The sequence below is a fragment of the Ambystoma mexicanum genome, chromosome 13 (genome assembly GCF_040938575.1).
Source record: "Ambystoma mexicanum isolate Mex_15411 chromosome 13, UKY_AmexF1_1, whole genome shotgun sequence".
Lineage (NCBI taxonomy): Eukaryota > Metazoa > Chordata > Amphibia > Caudata > Ambystomatidae > Ambystoma > Ambystoma mexicanum.
In genome coordinates, this window is record NC_090938.1 from 682,611,232 (window position 1) to 682,623,928 (window position 12,697).

General features: G+C 44.1%; 1 protein-coding gene across 1 annotated transcript in view; it reads right to left on the reverse strand.

Moving 5' to 3' along the window:
* Nucleotides 1–12,697, reverse strand: part of MED1 (mediator complex subunit 1) — a 509,499-nt gene that overhangs the window by 396,375 nt on the left and 100,427 nt on the right. Inside the window, exons 5-7 of the mRNA XM_069634720.1 lie at nucleotides 1,473–1,527; nucleotides 490–622; nucleotides 49–77 (exon numbers count right to left, since the gene is read on the reverse strand). Coding sequence (XP_069490821.1) covers nucleotides 49–77; nucleotides 490–622; nucleotides 1,473–1,527 — 217 coding nt within the window. The remainder of the gene's footprint in view (nucleotides 1–48; nucleotides 78–489; nucleotides 623–1,472; nucleotides 1,528–12,697) is intronic.

Here is a 12,697-nt window from a genome sequence, read left to right on the forward strand (position 1 = left end):
CTCCCACTGAGCAAAACAAAACAATCAACAAGAGCTAAGCTCACTCACCTCAACTGCTGCACCAACTCCGGACAGCTCTGAAAAGAGAAATGTGCAAGTATAAAAGGGACTGGTAAGGCATATCTGTGTCTAAATGGGTCCTGTCTCAACTAGCTATACAGAGATGTTAATGGATTCAGTAAGAGGGTCTGATACACCTCTTACCACACTCACAACTCTGGCAGGATTCAGACACACATTAATGTCAATACACAAACTCATAGGAAGAAAGCACAAAATGATAGCATGAAGCACTGGGGTCGTAAAGCAAAGGCATGTTTTACAAATACCAACCACTCAGAACTGAAAGTGGCAGCCCGCTGAGACAATCACCTAGTAACAATGCAAGCAATGTGCTTCTAGGAGCAGCATGTGACAACTTTACTAACTGTACAACAGGGTCACAGTACCTGGGATGCCTCAATTCTAGGCTGGCTTAGTGACACATACCACAGGTGTTTCTCCATGGTGGGCTACTTTGACATCGCAGAGCAGGCCAGCAGGATCCAGCTGGACTTCCACATAGAACATGTCAGAGGTTATGTAGCATTCTGTGCCGTTGGCACTTAGGTGAGAACTGAGCCTTGAACAAGAAACATTAGAATAAATCATACTTGCTGAACTGCTAGTGTTTCAAATGTCAATCTAGCACTTTATGCTTAACCCAAGAATGAAAGAGCCTTCGGAGTTGCCCTGCCCCACACTGCGGACTAAGCATTATGATGATGACCTCAAGCCTTGAGGGCTCACATATCCAACTAGGTACTTACAAGTCTCACAAACAACCGTCTCTAACATCCTTGCAAAGGGCCAAGTCAAATATCTCCTGAAGGGCTTCTCTGTGCATTAATAAACAGGGCCTCCAGTTAACCCCCAATACTTTCAGCTACCAAAGTGATCAGTTTGTAGTCCAATGTGAAATAAAAACATGACAACCATTAGTAACCGAAGGAAAGGCTACTTTTTCAAGGGAATTTTATTCACAACAGATTTGCCCTTTATCTTTAAATAAACATTTTACCTTCACCATTAACCTTCAGAATTACATTCTGACGTTTTCCTTTAACTATAGTAAAACTCTCAGTGCTGTCAGCACACTTCCCTTACATGCATGTATATGCAGCAGGTACTGGCAAAACACTATACACAAAAAAGTCCCCAATGGCCCTGGCATAGGAATGAGGTGGCCACAGTAATTTCAGTCTTGCACAACCTTGCTTCATGCTGTAGCCGGTTGTAGGATTGAAAACTGTGCATTGAACACAAAGGATGAGAGAGAGTTGTGCTGATAACAGCGCATACTGTATCGGCCATAGCATGTGGCGTGAGGTGTGTTTGGAAAGTGAGGCCAACCATGGAGATGCCAATCCAAGGGGTTTGGGGGAGGGTTGACACTAACTGATCATGTAGAATCAGATCTAGGAAGAACTTACCCATTCTGTCTTGCAATGGACTCCAATCGATCAGTCATCGCTGACAGAGAGGACACTAGAGGGTTAAACGAAAAAGGAAAACAGGTTTAAAACAAAACAAAAACCAAGAGCTCCATGTGAATGACAGTGCGAAAGTCAAAATAGTGATGCCGATTTGAAAGGCTTCCCCTTACATTATTTCCAGCACCAGTCACCCACAAAAGGCCACAGGACGTGTCCTCTAGAAACTTTCTAGATTAAATGTAGATTTCCAATGTCTTATTTTATATGTGACCAATTTAGCCACCACAGCCTTAGTAGCTGGTGAGAGTGTACTGTAAGGGTGCAGGAGGAGGAGACAGACACCCAGGTGGCATGGTTGTTGGCATAAACATTTACTATGCCAGAAATAAAAAAGAAAACCTACCTCTGCCTAACTCTAAGAGGAGTTTTCCTATCTCAACTAAAATCCTAAGGAGTCAGTCAGGATGTCCTTGTAAATCAAGAGTCCACTGTCCTGTCTTGTGAGAAATCTGAGGGCGTCCTCACTTCTTTCCGCAACATATCCTCCTCCCAGGTGGCCAGGGAAAGGCTGTCGCTTTCGGATCCTGACCCTGAGGGTGGAGATGCAAGGGAGAAGCACCTGGGTGGAGGAGACTTGGGGATGAGGGCACCCCTGGGTGAGACATGGTATCCCCCCATTTCCATTTTCCAATTAGCCTAATATTACCCAGGTCTTTGTAGGATATTATCAATACCTTCCCTAGTTTTCTAGACAACCTACTCCCAACACACACCACTTAGGTACTGAGATGAGGATGCCAATATGGAAACAGAAGAAAGACTGGAAGAAGAAACATGAGTGGGCTAGTTGTTGGATTCATTATCATGGAGACGGAAACTTTAAAATAGACTCAGCTGAGAGGTAAGCAAGCGAGAGAAGCACGGCAAGCGTGAAGGAGTTTTCCAGGGCAGAAGCTGTGGTGGCGAGAAGGCACCTTACCGAGACGCTCGGAGGTTTATGGAGCACGCTCAGGTGCAGCGAGCAAAAGGGGCTTGTTGGCAGTCTGAGGCGTAGCGGAGAAAGCAGGGCGTGTTAGGCAAGATTTGATGTAGTAACCCTGTGGGAGACTACACCAGCCTTGTCTTCTTGGTATTAGGTAACCCACCTATTGGTATAGGTCTGTACTATACAAGTTGGTAGAGTGACAGAGCAACCACATCTATCTCAAGAGAGGTAAATGGAAGCTGTAGAGCTGTTGCATCGAAATATGGGGGCAGTCTGACCCAGAGCTCAGTGACAGGGTTAGAGGAGAAAGACAGTTTGTAAGTAAAGTGAAACCGTTAGTAATGAACACTAGTAACTCCTTCCACCACTCTAGTACTGGGACGAGAAAGATGCCTGCAGAGTACTAGGACTGTCAGGCATGTCCCCCTAACTATAGCCAGGTGTCAGGATTCCATGGCACATTTCTAGGGTTTCAAAGGTCCACAACCTCAAAAGACATACTGCTATCATTCCAAGATAATTTTCATAGATTTCAATTGCTCACACTTGAGTAAGAAAACATCATTTAGCAACAAAACCCTTTGGATGTAGTTTTACTTAATAGTGTGATGTGTGGGTTATGTTTGAATTAGAAATAGAACTTGTACAAAAAAAATGTCCTTAATGTACATTCAGGAATCGCTTATTTCCCAAAGCAAGATGGAGGGTCTTTTCTGCAGCAGTGATTGGTGTAAATAGATTATGAGGTAGTTTGGCATGCTGCTCAAGGTTCTAAACTGCCTTTCATTTTAGCTGTCTTTGTGGCAGGTCGCAGTCTACTTAGCTCTAGAGTATATTTTTAAAATATTTATAGTTAGCTTTTTCCAGAAGAGCTTAAAAGATTTCCGAAGGTTTTTCAGAAGAAAAGACATTAAATTCAAGACTTTCCAAAGAGCAGTGAAGATACAGATGAAGCAAGCTAAGTGATTCACTTTTTCAAGACTTCTGAAATTGAGTGAGGTTTTCAATTGCCTTATTCTTTGAAGAGAGAGATTTGTTTAAGTAAAACTGAAAAAACGGAACTTTCCATTATCAGAATTGATTCTGTTATTATCTGCATATTGCGAGTATATATTTTTGTGTTCATACAGTTTTTACATGCGCAAGTTTTATCTACTAACACCCGCGCGGTTTTAATTAAAAATATATATATATATATTTTTTCCTTTTACAAATACAGTTAAGCTCGGGCTGTATTTGTGTTTTAAACTATTTAGTAGTTCCGTGTGCGAGCGTATCTTTGTCTCGCTTTTGCCGTTATAGTAAGGTTAGAGTAAAGAACCTTACGTTCATTACGTGCCGTCGCGTCTTTTCTTTTTCGGAAGCTGAGCGCGGCTCGTTAACAACTCAGCAAGCGTCGGATGGATGCCCGGTTCTTCAGTCAAGAAATCGAGCGGCGGTTGTCAGCGCGGTTCGTAGCAAGCTAAGCAAGATTGGATTAAAGCGTGGTAGGTTATTTTTACGTCGGAAAGAAGCACGGTTCGTGTATCCTGAAGAGAAGCATCAAATGCATCTGCAGATCCAATTCAATACAGCAGTCTTTGTATTGTGTGCACGCAATTCAAAAGACGTGTGCACGGACTTTTCTGTTTGAAGTACTATAAGTTTAGTTTTAGTCAAAAGCAATTCAGTTAAGGGTATTACAAATCCTTTTAATATATAAAGACATTTCAGCTGACATTAAAAAAGTTATTCAAGTTCTACAGAAGTTTCTGCTCAACATCATCTGAAAAGAAAAGAAAGCCTATCAGCACTAAAGCATAGGCAACAGGTATTTCAGGAAAAAGAAAGCAAATATATTAAAAGAAAAGGTATACATATTTATCACATATATATCAACATATATGTTATTGTTCTTCCTAGATTTCACAGACACTGAGGCGAGCAATCAAGCAATCCAGTACCAGAGGGCATCAGTGCAGTTCTGTGAAGATCTCTCTTTGTTTTGTTCTCCAATTCCCCTTGGGTTTGCCAGCTTGGTAGTTTTATCTGCTGAGAGACTGTTAGGCGGGCAGACTTGGGGGGGGGGGTCTGGTGGGCCAGCATCACTCCTGCAGGAAGACTCAAGATTGGACCCGACACCAGGCAAGTCCAATTGAGAGCTCACACCTGCAACCTGTTAAGTGGTTGCAGGTGTGTAAGAGGAAAGGTAAAGAGTAACAAGGAGACGGCCAACACAGAGGCCTGTGTGGGAGAGGCCAGAATGGAGCCCTTTCTGTGAGGAGACAGCCGTGGTGGGTCCTGAAAGGAAGCCAGAGCACTGGCAGATGACCCAGAAGACCTGTGGATCCCAGGGCGAGTTGGGCCACTGAAATTCCACAGCAGTGTGAGCCTTGGGAAAAAGCAATTGGAGCCGCGGATCAAGGAGAAAGAAGAAAAGGTGCCACCAGCATCTGTGGAAACGAAGCAGAGCTGTCGGCGAGTGCAGAGAAGCACCCGAAGAGCGAGCAGGACTTGCAGTGATTGGCAAGTCAGCCGGCGAAGCAGAAGGGGAGCGAAGGAGCCAACAGAGAGAAACGTCAAGGACTGGTGAGTGGAGGGAAATCAAAGCCAGGGTGCTGCTAGGGGCTATGTATAAATGAGAAATGCCACATGAATCAAATATGCCAAATGAAATGATATGTACAGATTGAAATAAACCGAAGCCACATGCTGAATAATAATTAAGTAGCAAAGTCAAATCACAAATATAGAATACCGAACTGAAAGAGAACTTTGTAGGCAAAGATACGAACTGATGGAAATTAAATGCGTAAGTGCACATTTGAATGCAACATACGAAATAAGAGCGCAAGTGTGAAAGAGCATGATAGAAAGATGGGTAATAAATAAGAACACCACAAAGTGAACGTTGTGAATGAATACAGTGCAGCAAGGCCAACGACTGGCATAGGATGTGCAACACATTGTGGCAAAGCCAAGAGGCAAACCAGGAGCCAATTGAGTGTGAACCTGCACATAAAGCCAAGATGCTGATAAGGAGAAGCTCAGTGAATGTGAATATGTACACAGGGACAAATACATAAGAGCCTGTGTGGGCTTAAGAGCCTAGGGTTCCTGGTTGTGCACCTGTGATGAGTGGACCGTGCGGTGAGACAACTGTGCCTGGACAAGGGAACTCTCAATTGTGAAAGCCAAAGTCACTGTTAAACAAACCAAGAAGGAGCACTGTAAGTGAACTGTTAATGCAATCCAGAAGGAGGGTGAAGAGGACCTGGAGCTGTGTTGAAAATTGAAAGACTGAAGCCAAGTGTAAGTTGCTACATTAAAGTCGTGGGAAAGGGAACCCTGGGGCTTGATGAAATAGTGTGGTTTTGAGAACAGAGCCCTTAAGACTCCCTTTCTTTGGAACTGGGTTGTTTTGAACTTGGCGGAAGGAAACCCAGAGGATTGTGTGGAATTGTGTTGCCTTGACCTGGGGGAAGGTAACCCCAAGGCTTTGTGGAAGTGTTTGAACTTGGAAATGTAATTGCAAGTGTTAGGGAGAATTCTCAAAAATGTGCTAATTCCCTTCACCTTAGAGACCCCCAGCAACTTTGCTGGATTTTGAGGACTTGATTTCTTTACCTGAGAGAGTGTGAACCTTTTTTTCCCCCACACTGATGTGTTTTACTTGTGTGTTTTTTTGGTTATGGAGTCTAACCAACTCCAAAGGCATCATCTTTTCATTTGTGTCACACAGCACCCTCGGTGCAGTGGCACAGGGAAGCCTTTCAGGCTGTCCCAAGGTTTCAAATATCTTCTCTGGGATAAACTACTGTTTAAAGTAAAGTGAAATTGACTTTAGTAGCCTTTTTAAATTCCTAGACCCAGCACACCCAGGACAATGACCCCTAGAGATCCCTTGCCTCGCCGATGTATATATGTATCTATATTTTCTATATTTTCATCTGCTACATCTGCACTTATACCTGCTATCCTTTATGCTATGCTATTCTCTACAACTGTTGTATACAACTTTGTAACTACCCTTGAACATTTTGTTAGGTTTCTGATTGTATAGTTCACTCCCACCTATGTTACCAAGATATTGTATTGTATACATTTTTTCCCTGATTGTTGTAACTAAGTAACTTGCATTATCATGTACTGATCCCAGATACCTTTGGGTCAGGCGTGCATTATAAATAAAAAAACAAACCAAACCCTATCTTACAATAGAGTGCTGGAGGGGTTGCTTAGTATCCCCTGTGCCTAGATACTCATGTAGCAGCGAAATGCTACCCTTTCCTCTCAGAATGGCTATTGGCAGTGGCTTTACAACGAACTACCATGATTTTTCCCGACCGCAAACTATTCGTAGCTCCGGTAGCGTTAAATCGCGGGAGCCATGTTTTTCAAGATGGCGTCTGAGCCCCCTTTGTTTAAACAGGTCCCGGTCTTCTTTTTACGCCATTTCTTTTTGGAAAGGTCCTTCCAGAGTTTGTCTTTGCGCGCCAAACCAGGTTTGGTCCCTTTGTTCCTTCGCCTTTGGCGGGCTTTAGGAGCGAAAGTCCGCCTCTGGCACCCGAGTGTCTGGGGTGGGCAGGAAGTGAAGAAGGTGCCCGAAACTCCCTGTGCTTAGTTTCCTAGGAGACCCAAAAGCACTCTGGCATGATTGGCTGGCTGGCTGACTGTCAGGCAAAGACAGCCACCCTGCTGGGTGAGTGACAGCTAGGCTGGAATGAATGGGAGAGAACTGAATAAAAGGCGAGACTCTTGACTTGGAAGGCAGAGTCGACCACTGGAACGAAAGAACCGAAGATGATATTCAAGAGGACAGCTGCTGCAACCCCTGGACCGTTGGTTTGCCCGGTGAAGCCCTGCTGCAAGTCAGAATCGCCAAGTTCACCTCGACAGAGAAGCCCCTGCAAGGACGACTTCTCCCTTTGAGTTGGTGGGACCAATAACTCAACAGTAAGTCACCTGGATGCTAATCTCGGAGCTGGTTGCATTTTCCTCAGAGTGCTACAGGAAACCGTATAGCCAGGGAGAGAGACACCAGTTTGTGTGCTTGACTTACAGCTACCGGAATTGAAGTCTTTGCAAGCTGTTTGACTGTTCAAGTGCAGGAATCCCCCGACGTCCTCCCTCTTGTCCCCAAGACTGAGGCTCAGGAACAGCGAGATCTGCAGGAACTGCCAGGAACAGAAGTCATCAGCTGCCTCTTATTCTTCATTTGTAAAGGTACTGTAAAACAAGACAGGGTACTTGCCTCTCGAGGTGGAAGTGCTTGGAACTTTCGCAACTCACAGTCCTAATCAGCTTGTGACCCAACATATAATTCTTCTTGCTACAAACTACTCCTAAGAACTTGTGCAGAGACTTTTCCGTTTAACTAACAGAACTACTTTATCCTATCCAAGACTTTAGCCTATTGATTTTGGCCTAGCCTATTGAATTGACTCTTCTGGTGAACTCTAAATATTTGCACTGTGTAAGAATCCTTGTAAACTTTTATGTTCTAATAACCTTTGCCTTTTACTCCCCTTGAAAAGTATTGTGAATGCTAAGATATTCATGCCCCCAATATTGTTGCCACTAAAGTCAATTGTGGTTGTATGTTGTATCTGTGGGCCACCCCAAAAGGGTCTTATCTAATTCAGAAACTTAGAGTGTACAGTATTTAAGTATATTTGTGTGCTATATATAATTGCCTACTTCTATTGCATGTTATTTAACTGACTAATTCATAAATTAATAAGTGTTTAACTAAGAAACCTTGAGTGTAAGAGTTTATTTGAACACCTGTGGGTGTGGACCTCTGTGTAACATCATTACAGCTCACATTCCCTCTTGAGATAAGCCTGGCTGCTCAGAAACGCTACCAAATCTGTGCAGTACAGACTTATACCAAAGGTTGGTTTTGCTTACACCTGTAGTTATAGTTGCTTGTAGTGTTCCCAGAGGGTACTGCATTCAAACTTTGCCTAACAGCAAGACTTTTGTGGAACTTTCTTGAACTTGGGGAAGGGTAGCTGAAGAGGAAGCTAGGAGCTGGAAGAAGCTCTTTCAACTTTGTGTTGATCACCATTTCTTCATATTATTGTCATCCCTACACATTGTTTAGCTTTAGTTGTGAGGGCAAGGATAGGTTTTGGACAGAGACAAACTTTTGTTGAACTTTCTGACTCGGACTTTCCTTAGTTTCGTTCAGGTAGGGAAATCCCACCTTAGCATAGTGCAAGTTAGGCTTTCAACCATCCTGACATTGGAGTTAATACATTATTTTATTTTGAACTTTAAATCTGTTGTCTGTGCCTTGACTCATGATGCCTTCACAGAGTGCAGACTCGTGAGCTCAGAAAGTTAAGACTCATCCATGAAATAGTACTCTCGGAAGAGGTGAAGTGCAATGGGAAATTGAGCCATCAAAATATCCGAGACGAACACAATATACAAAAAGGGTCTCAAGCCCGACAGGAGAGAGGGAAGGAGCCTGAATATACCCAAAACAATCTGTAAGAAAAAGGACAGGGAGACAACCAGTCCTCTAAAAGAACTTCAGAACTTAATCCAGAGGATAGTGAAAGACTATTTACGCTTGGTCTATTGAGCGGAACAAGAAAGCAAAGAAAACCGTGTTATAAAAACACAGCAACCAGGAGAAGGGTGCCATTTTCCTGGCATTAGTAAGTCATACTAGTGGTAGGGTCAGGTTATATCTGGACAGCAGACAGACTTGTTTTGGATATTCACACTGACTGACTAGCACTCTAGTTAGTAAAATAGGCAGGGAACACCCCATAGTTATAGGGAAAGATATTAAATAAACAACACAATAAACTTGTCTTTACAGTGTCCATGTCCTTCCGATTCCCCACAGCATCTACTGGATCCAACAGCAGGATTACCTACCTTCAGTGACTCCCAGTCTACCTGCCAAGTCACTTGGGAAAAATCGCATCAAGGGTGGTGTGGAGAATTGTGCGGATCCCCCACTAAAACCGTGCCTAGAGTCTCCTCCCAGGTGTCCAGGAGAGGGCAGGTGGTTTCAGATCGCAATCTTGGGGGTGGTGTACAGCGGGAGGATCACCTGGGTGGGTGACAAGGCTGAGGAAAATGGGGAGCTTGCACAGGGTGAGACAGTATTTTTCCTTAGAATACTGTTAACCCAAGTTTAAAGGAGGAACTGGCTTATTGCCACTTTGGTACATCTCAATCCTCTAATAAGAGAAAAAGAGTAAAACCTGAAAGAGTAACTCCACTTGGTGTTGAACCCAATTGTTTATACATCTAGAATCCCATATCCTCCACAAGATCAAAAGGATTCTAACAGGAGCAATGAACATGTAACCTTTTCTGTCCCTTCTGTCTCTAAACGGTTGGAGTGGATGGAACGGTTGGAGAGGATGGAATGGTTGGAACGGATGGAATGGATGGCATGGATGAATGGAATGGATTGGAGTGGATGAAAAGGATACAGTGGATGAAGGATGGAGTGGATGGAAAAGATGGAGAAAGAATGGAAAGAATGGAGCGGATGTAGCAGATGGAAGAGATACATCTCTGTATATCTCTGTACCTCCTATTATGCTATGTATGTGCTATGTACCTGTATCCCCATGTTATCTGTGTCACATGTTTAACCTATCCATCCTGTTGCTTTTTATACGTATGCCGTTATGTACGCCCCCTGTCCTGTTCTCGTGCTTGATCGCAGGCGCTTTACTGACAACCACCATATCACACTACTACGCTTACCATCTCCTATACACCATCACTCAACTAGAACACAGCTATACTATGACACATTCGGCCTAGCTGTTCTCATACTAACATGACCCCACGAACACCTCATCATCCTTATAAAACACAGCTAGCTGAGCACATTCCGGCTAGCTTAGGCGTCTCCTCAGGCCTAACGCAGCCAGAACTCAGTCTGGGTGTCCCCCCTCGAGACTGAACACATCCAACTGATTTTCTCAGCACCACACCTACCGCTAAGAAGCAGCTATCATGCAACAACCACACTAGCTTCACACATATCCGGTGCACCCACGCACCATACAACACTCTCTCTCTATTGACTTGAACTGCGGTTCCAGAGGGCGTTCAACCATCCAGCGCTTTGAGATCATACCAATGCTACATAAGGCATTATATATAGATCCAAAGTAACATAACATAAAAGGGTTAAACCTTATCATTCTTCCCTTAATAAAATCTGGAGAGTAAAAACCATTTTTACATCAGTTGAAGTAGTAGAGAAATCTAATTTTTCTAAGTCAATCTACACGTCCCAGACTTCCTCAGGGACTGTGAGGAAGAAGAGGGCTCAAGAAGCAGTCAGGAGTCCAGGTCAGGCAATTAAGCCTAAAGGCCTGCACCTGAATCTAATCAGCCCAACTGAGGGGCATAAAAGGCTGCCTGTGAATGAAGCAACAGAACGAAGCTGGAAGGTTGGAAGGCGTAGAAGCAGAGGAAGCAGAGCAGTTAGCTAGCAGAACACAAGGAAGTGTGACCACAATAAGGATGCCGGAGTAGATGGGCAAATTCCAATTGGAAACTCCGAGTTGGTCCTGTGCTCACAAACCCTGAAGTGCAGTGGCAGCACAGGAGAGAAAAGCAGCAGGCAGTCTTTCCAGGCACGCCTGATTGCTATGTGTGCCGAGCTGAAGTTGCAGTTGTTCCTAAGGCCCTTGTGCAGAGTCCAGCTGAGGGAAACTGGAGAGTGGGTTCTCTCCGTTATTGAGGCCTGGTCATAGACACCCATGCAGTGGATGGGTGTGGATTTCAGGAGTGCCTGTAGTAGTAGCAGGATAAAGCAGCACAGTTGGGAAGCTGCTGCAGCCCACAACCTTTATAACTGGGAGTCGGAAGAAGAAGCTTGGTAATCCTAAGAAGCAGAAGTTCCTTGCCAGTAACTGTAGCCAGCTTTCAATTAAACACGCTTCAAGTTATGAGTGAGTGAGAATCAACCGTGAAGTGGGAAGTCTTTTAATAATGGGAAAGTCGCATGTGCTTACCTGAAACGCTTGCATGTGATGAAAAGCCTTTCTTTTCCAAAAAGCAGAAATACTTAGTTGCTGAACGGTCACGTGTCTCTGATCAGCACGGAGAATGCTGTCGGTAGCCGGAGCAAAGCGAAACTGACATTCCTGAAGAGTTACAGGTACTGTTAAGGGGTCCGGGCGCATGAGACAATGTTTCGCTGTGCCTTGGAGACAGAGTGCTGACCGAAAGGTGGGAACAAGTCTTTGTTTGAAGTGGCAGTTCAACATTAAAACACGGCTGCGTCTGCCTAATTTTGGTTTCTATTGTGACAATGACCTCGCAACACGTGAAAGGTTGGCGCAGCAGAAGGAAAACACAGTAAAAGTCAAAGATCGAACAAGCAATGCCCAAGCCCATAGAGGGATCTCTATGAAAGCCAAATCTCATGCACATAAGAACAGTACACTAGTGGTTTTGAAGTTGCTGTAAGTGTTGATACACAGAAGTGTACATCCAAAGTTGGGAGAATGGCACAACCACTTTGGGGTTATGTGAGAAACCTGAGGACACTCTCACATCTACTCTCCCGGAATCTTGTGTTCAGGTGGCCAGGAATGGCCATTGCTTTTGGATCCCGACCCATGGGCTGTAGGGAAGGCACGGTATCAAAAGTATTGACACTGACAGAATGGCTACAATTTGTAAAGCCATTATTGAAAGTGTTCGGGTTGGAGAAACTCCTATTCTGCCCTATAACTAAAATGGGAGTAGTCGCGACCATCAAACAATAAACAAAACAGTCATAATGGAGCCTGTCAAATCAAAATGGTCTATTTCAACACCTAATTCCTGCCCTATCTCTTGTACAAAAAGTGTAAAAAGGAGAAAATGTATGAAAAATAAAAAGTCAGTGTAAAAATGATAATGAGACAGAACCAGATCTCCTCCCCATGTCAGGCCTCACGGGGAAAGGCAATCCTTGTAGGCAGGATGACACACTCTGGCTCTGCTTTCAACACAGTACACAGTTCAAAACCGTGGATCACGGACCACTTGGCCTCCGCGTTTGAAAGTTCCTTTCCCTGACTTTCAAAATAATGTTTCAACCAAAACGTTCACAAAGGTTCCCCTCTGCCGAACTCAGACTTCTCACAATACAGTTCACACAAAGTTGCAAGGGGACTCCCTTCCTCAAGCTTAACACACTTTGGGTCTCCCTCAATGGGGTTCGGACCACTTTCGGATGTCAAAGTCTTTCAAATGTGTGTGGCTTTTCGTTACA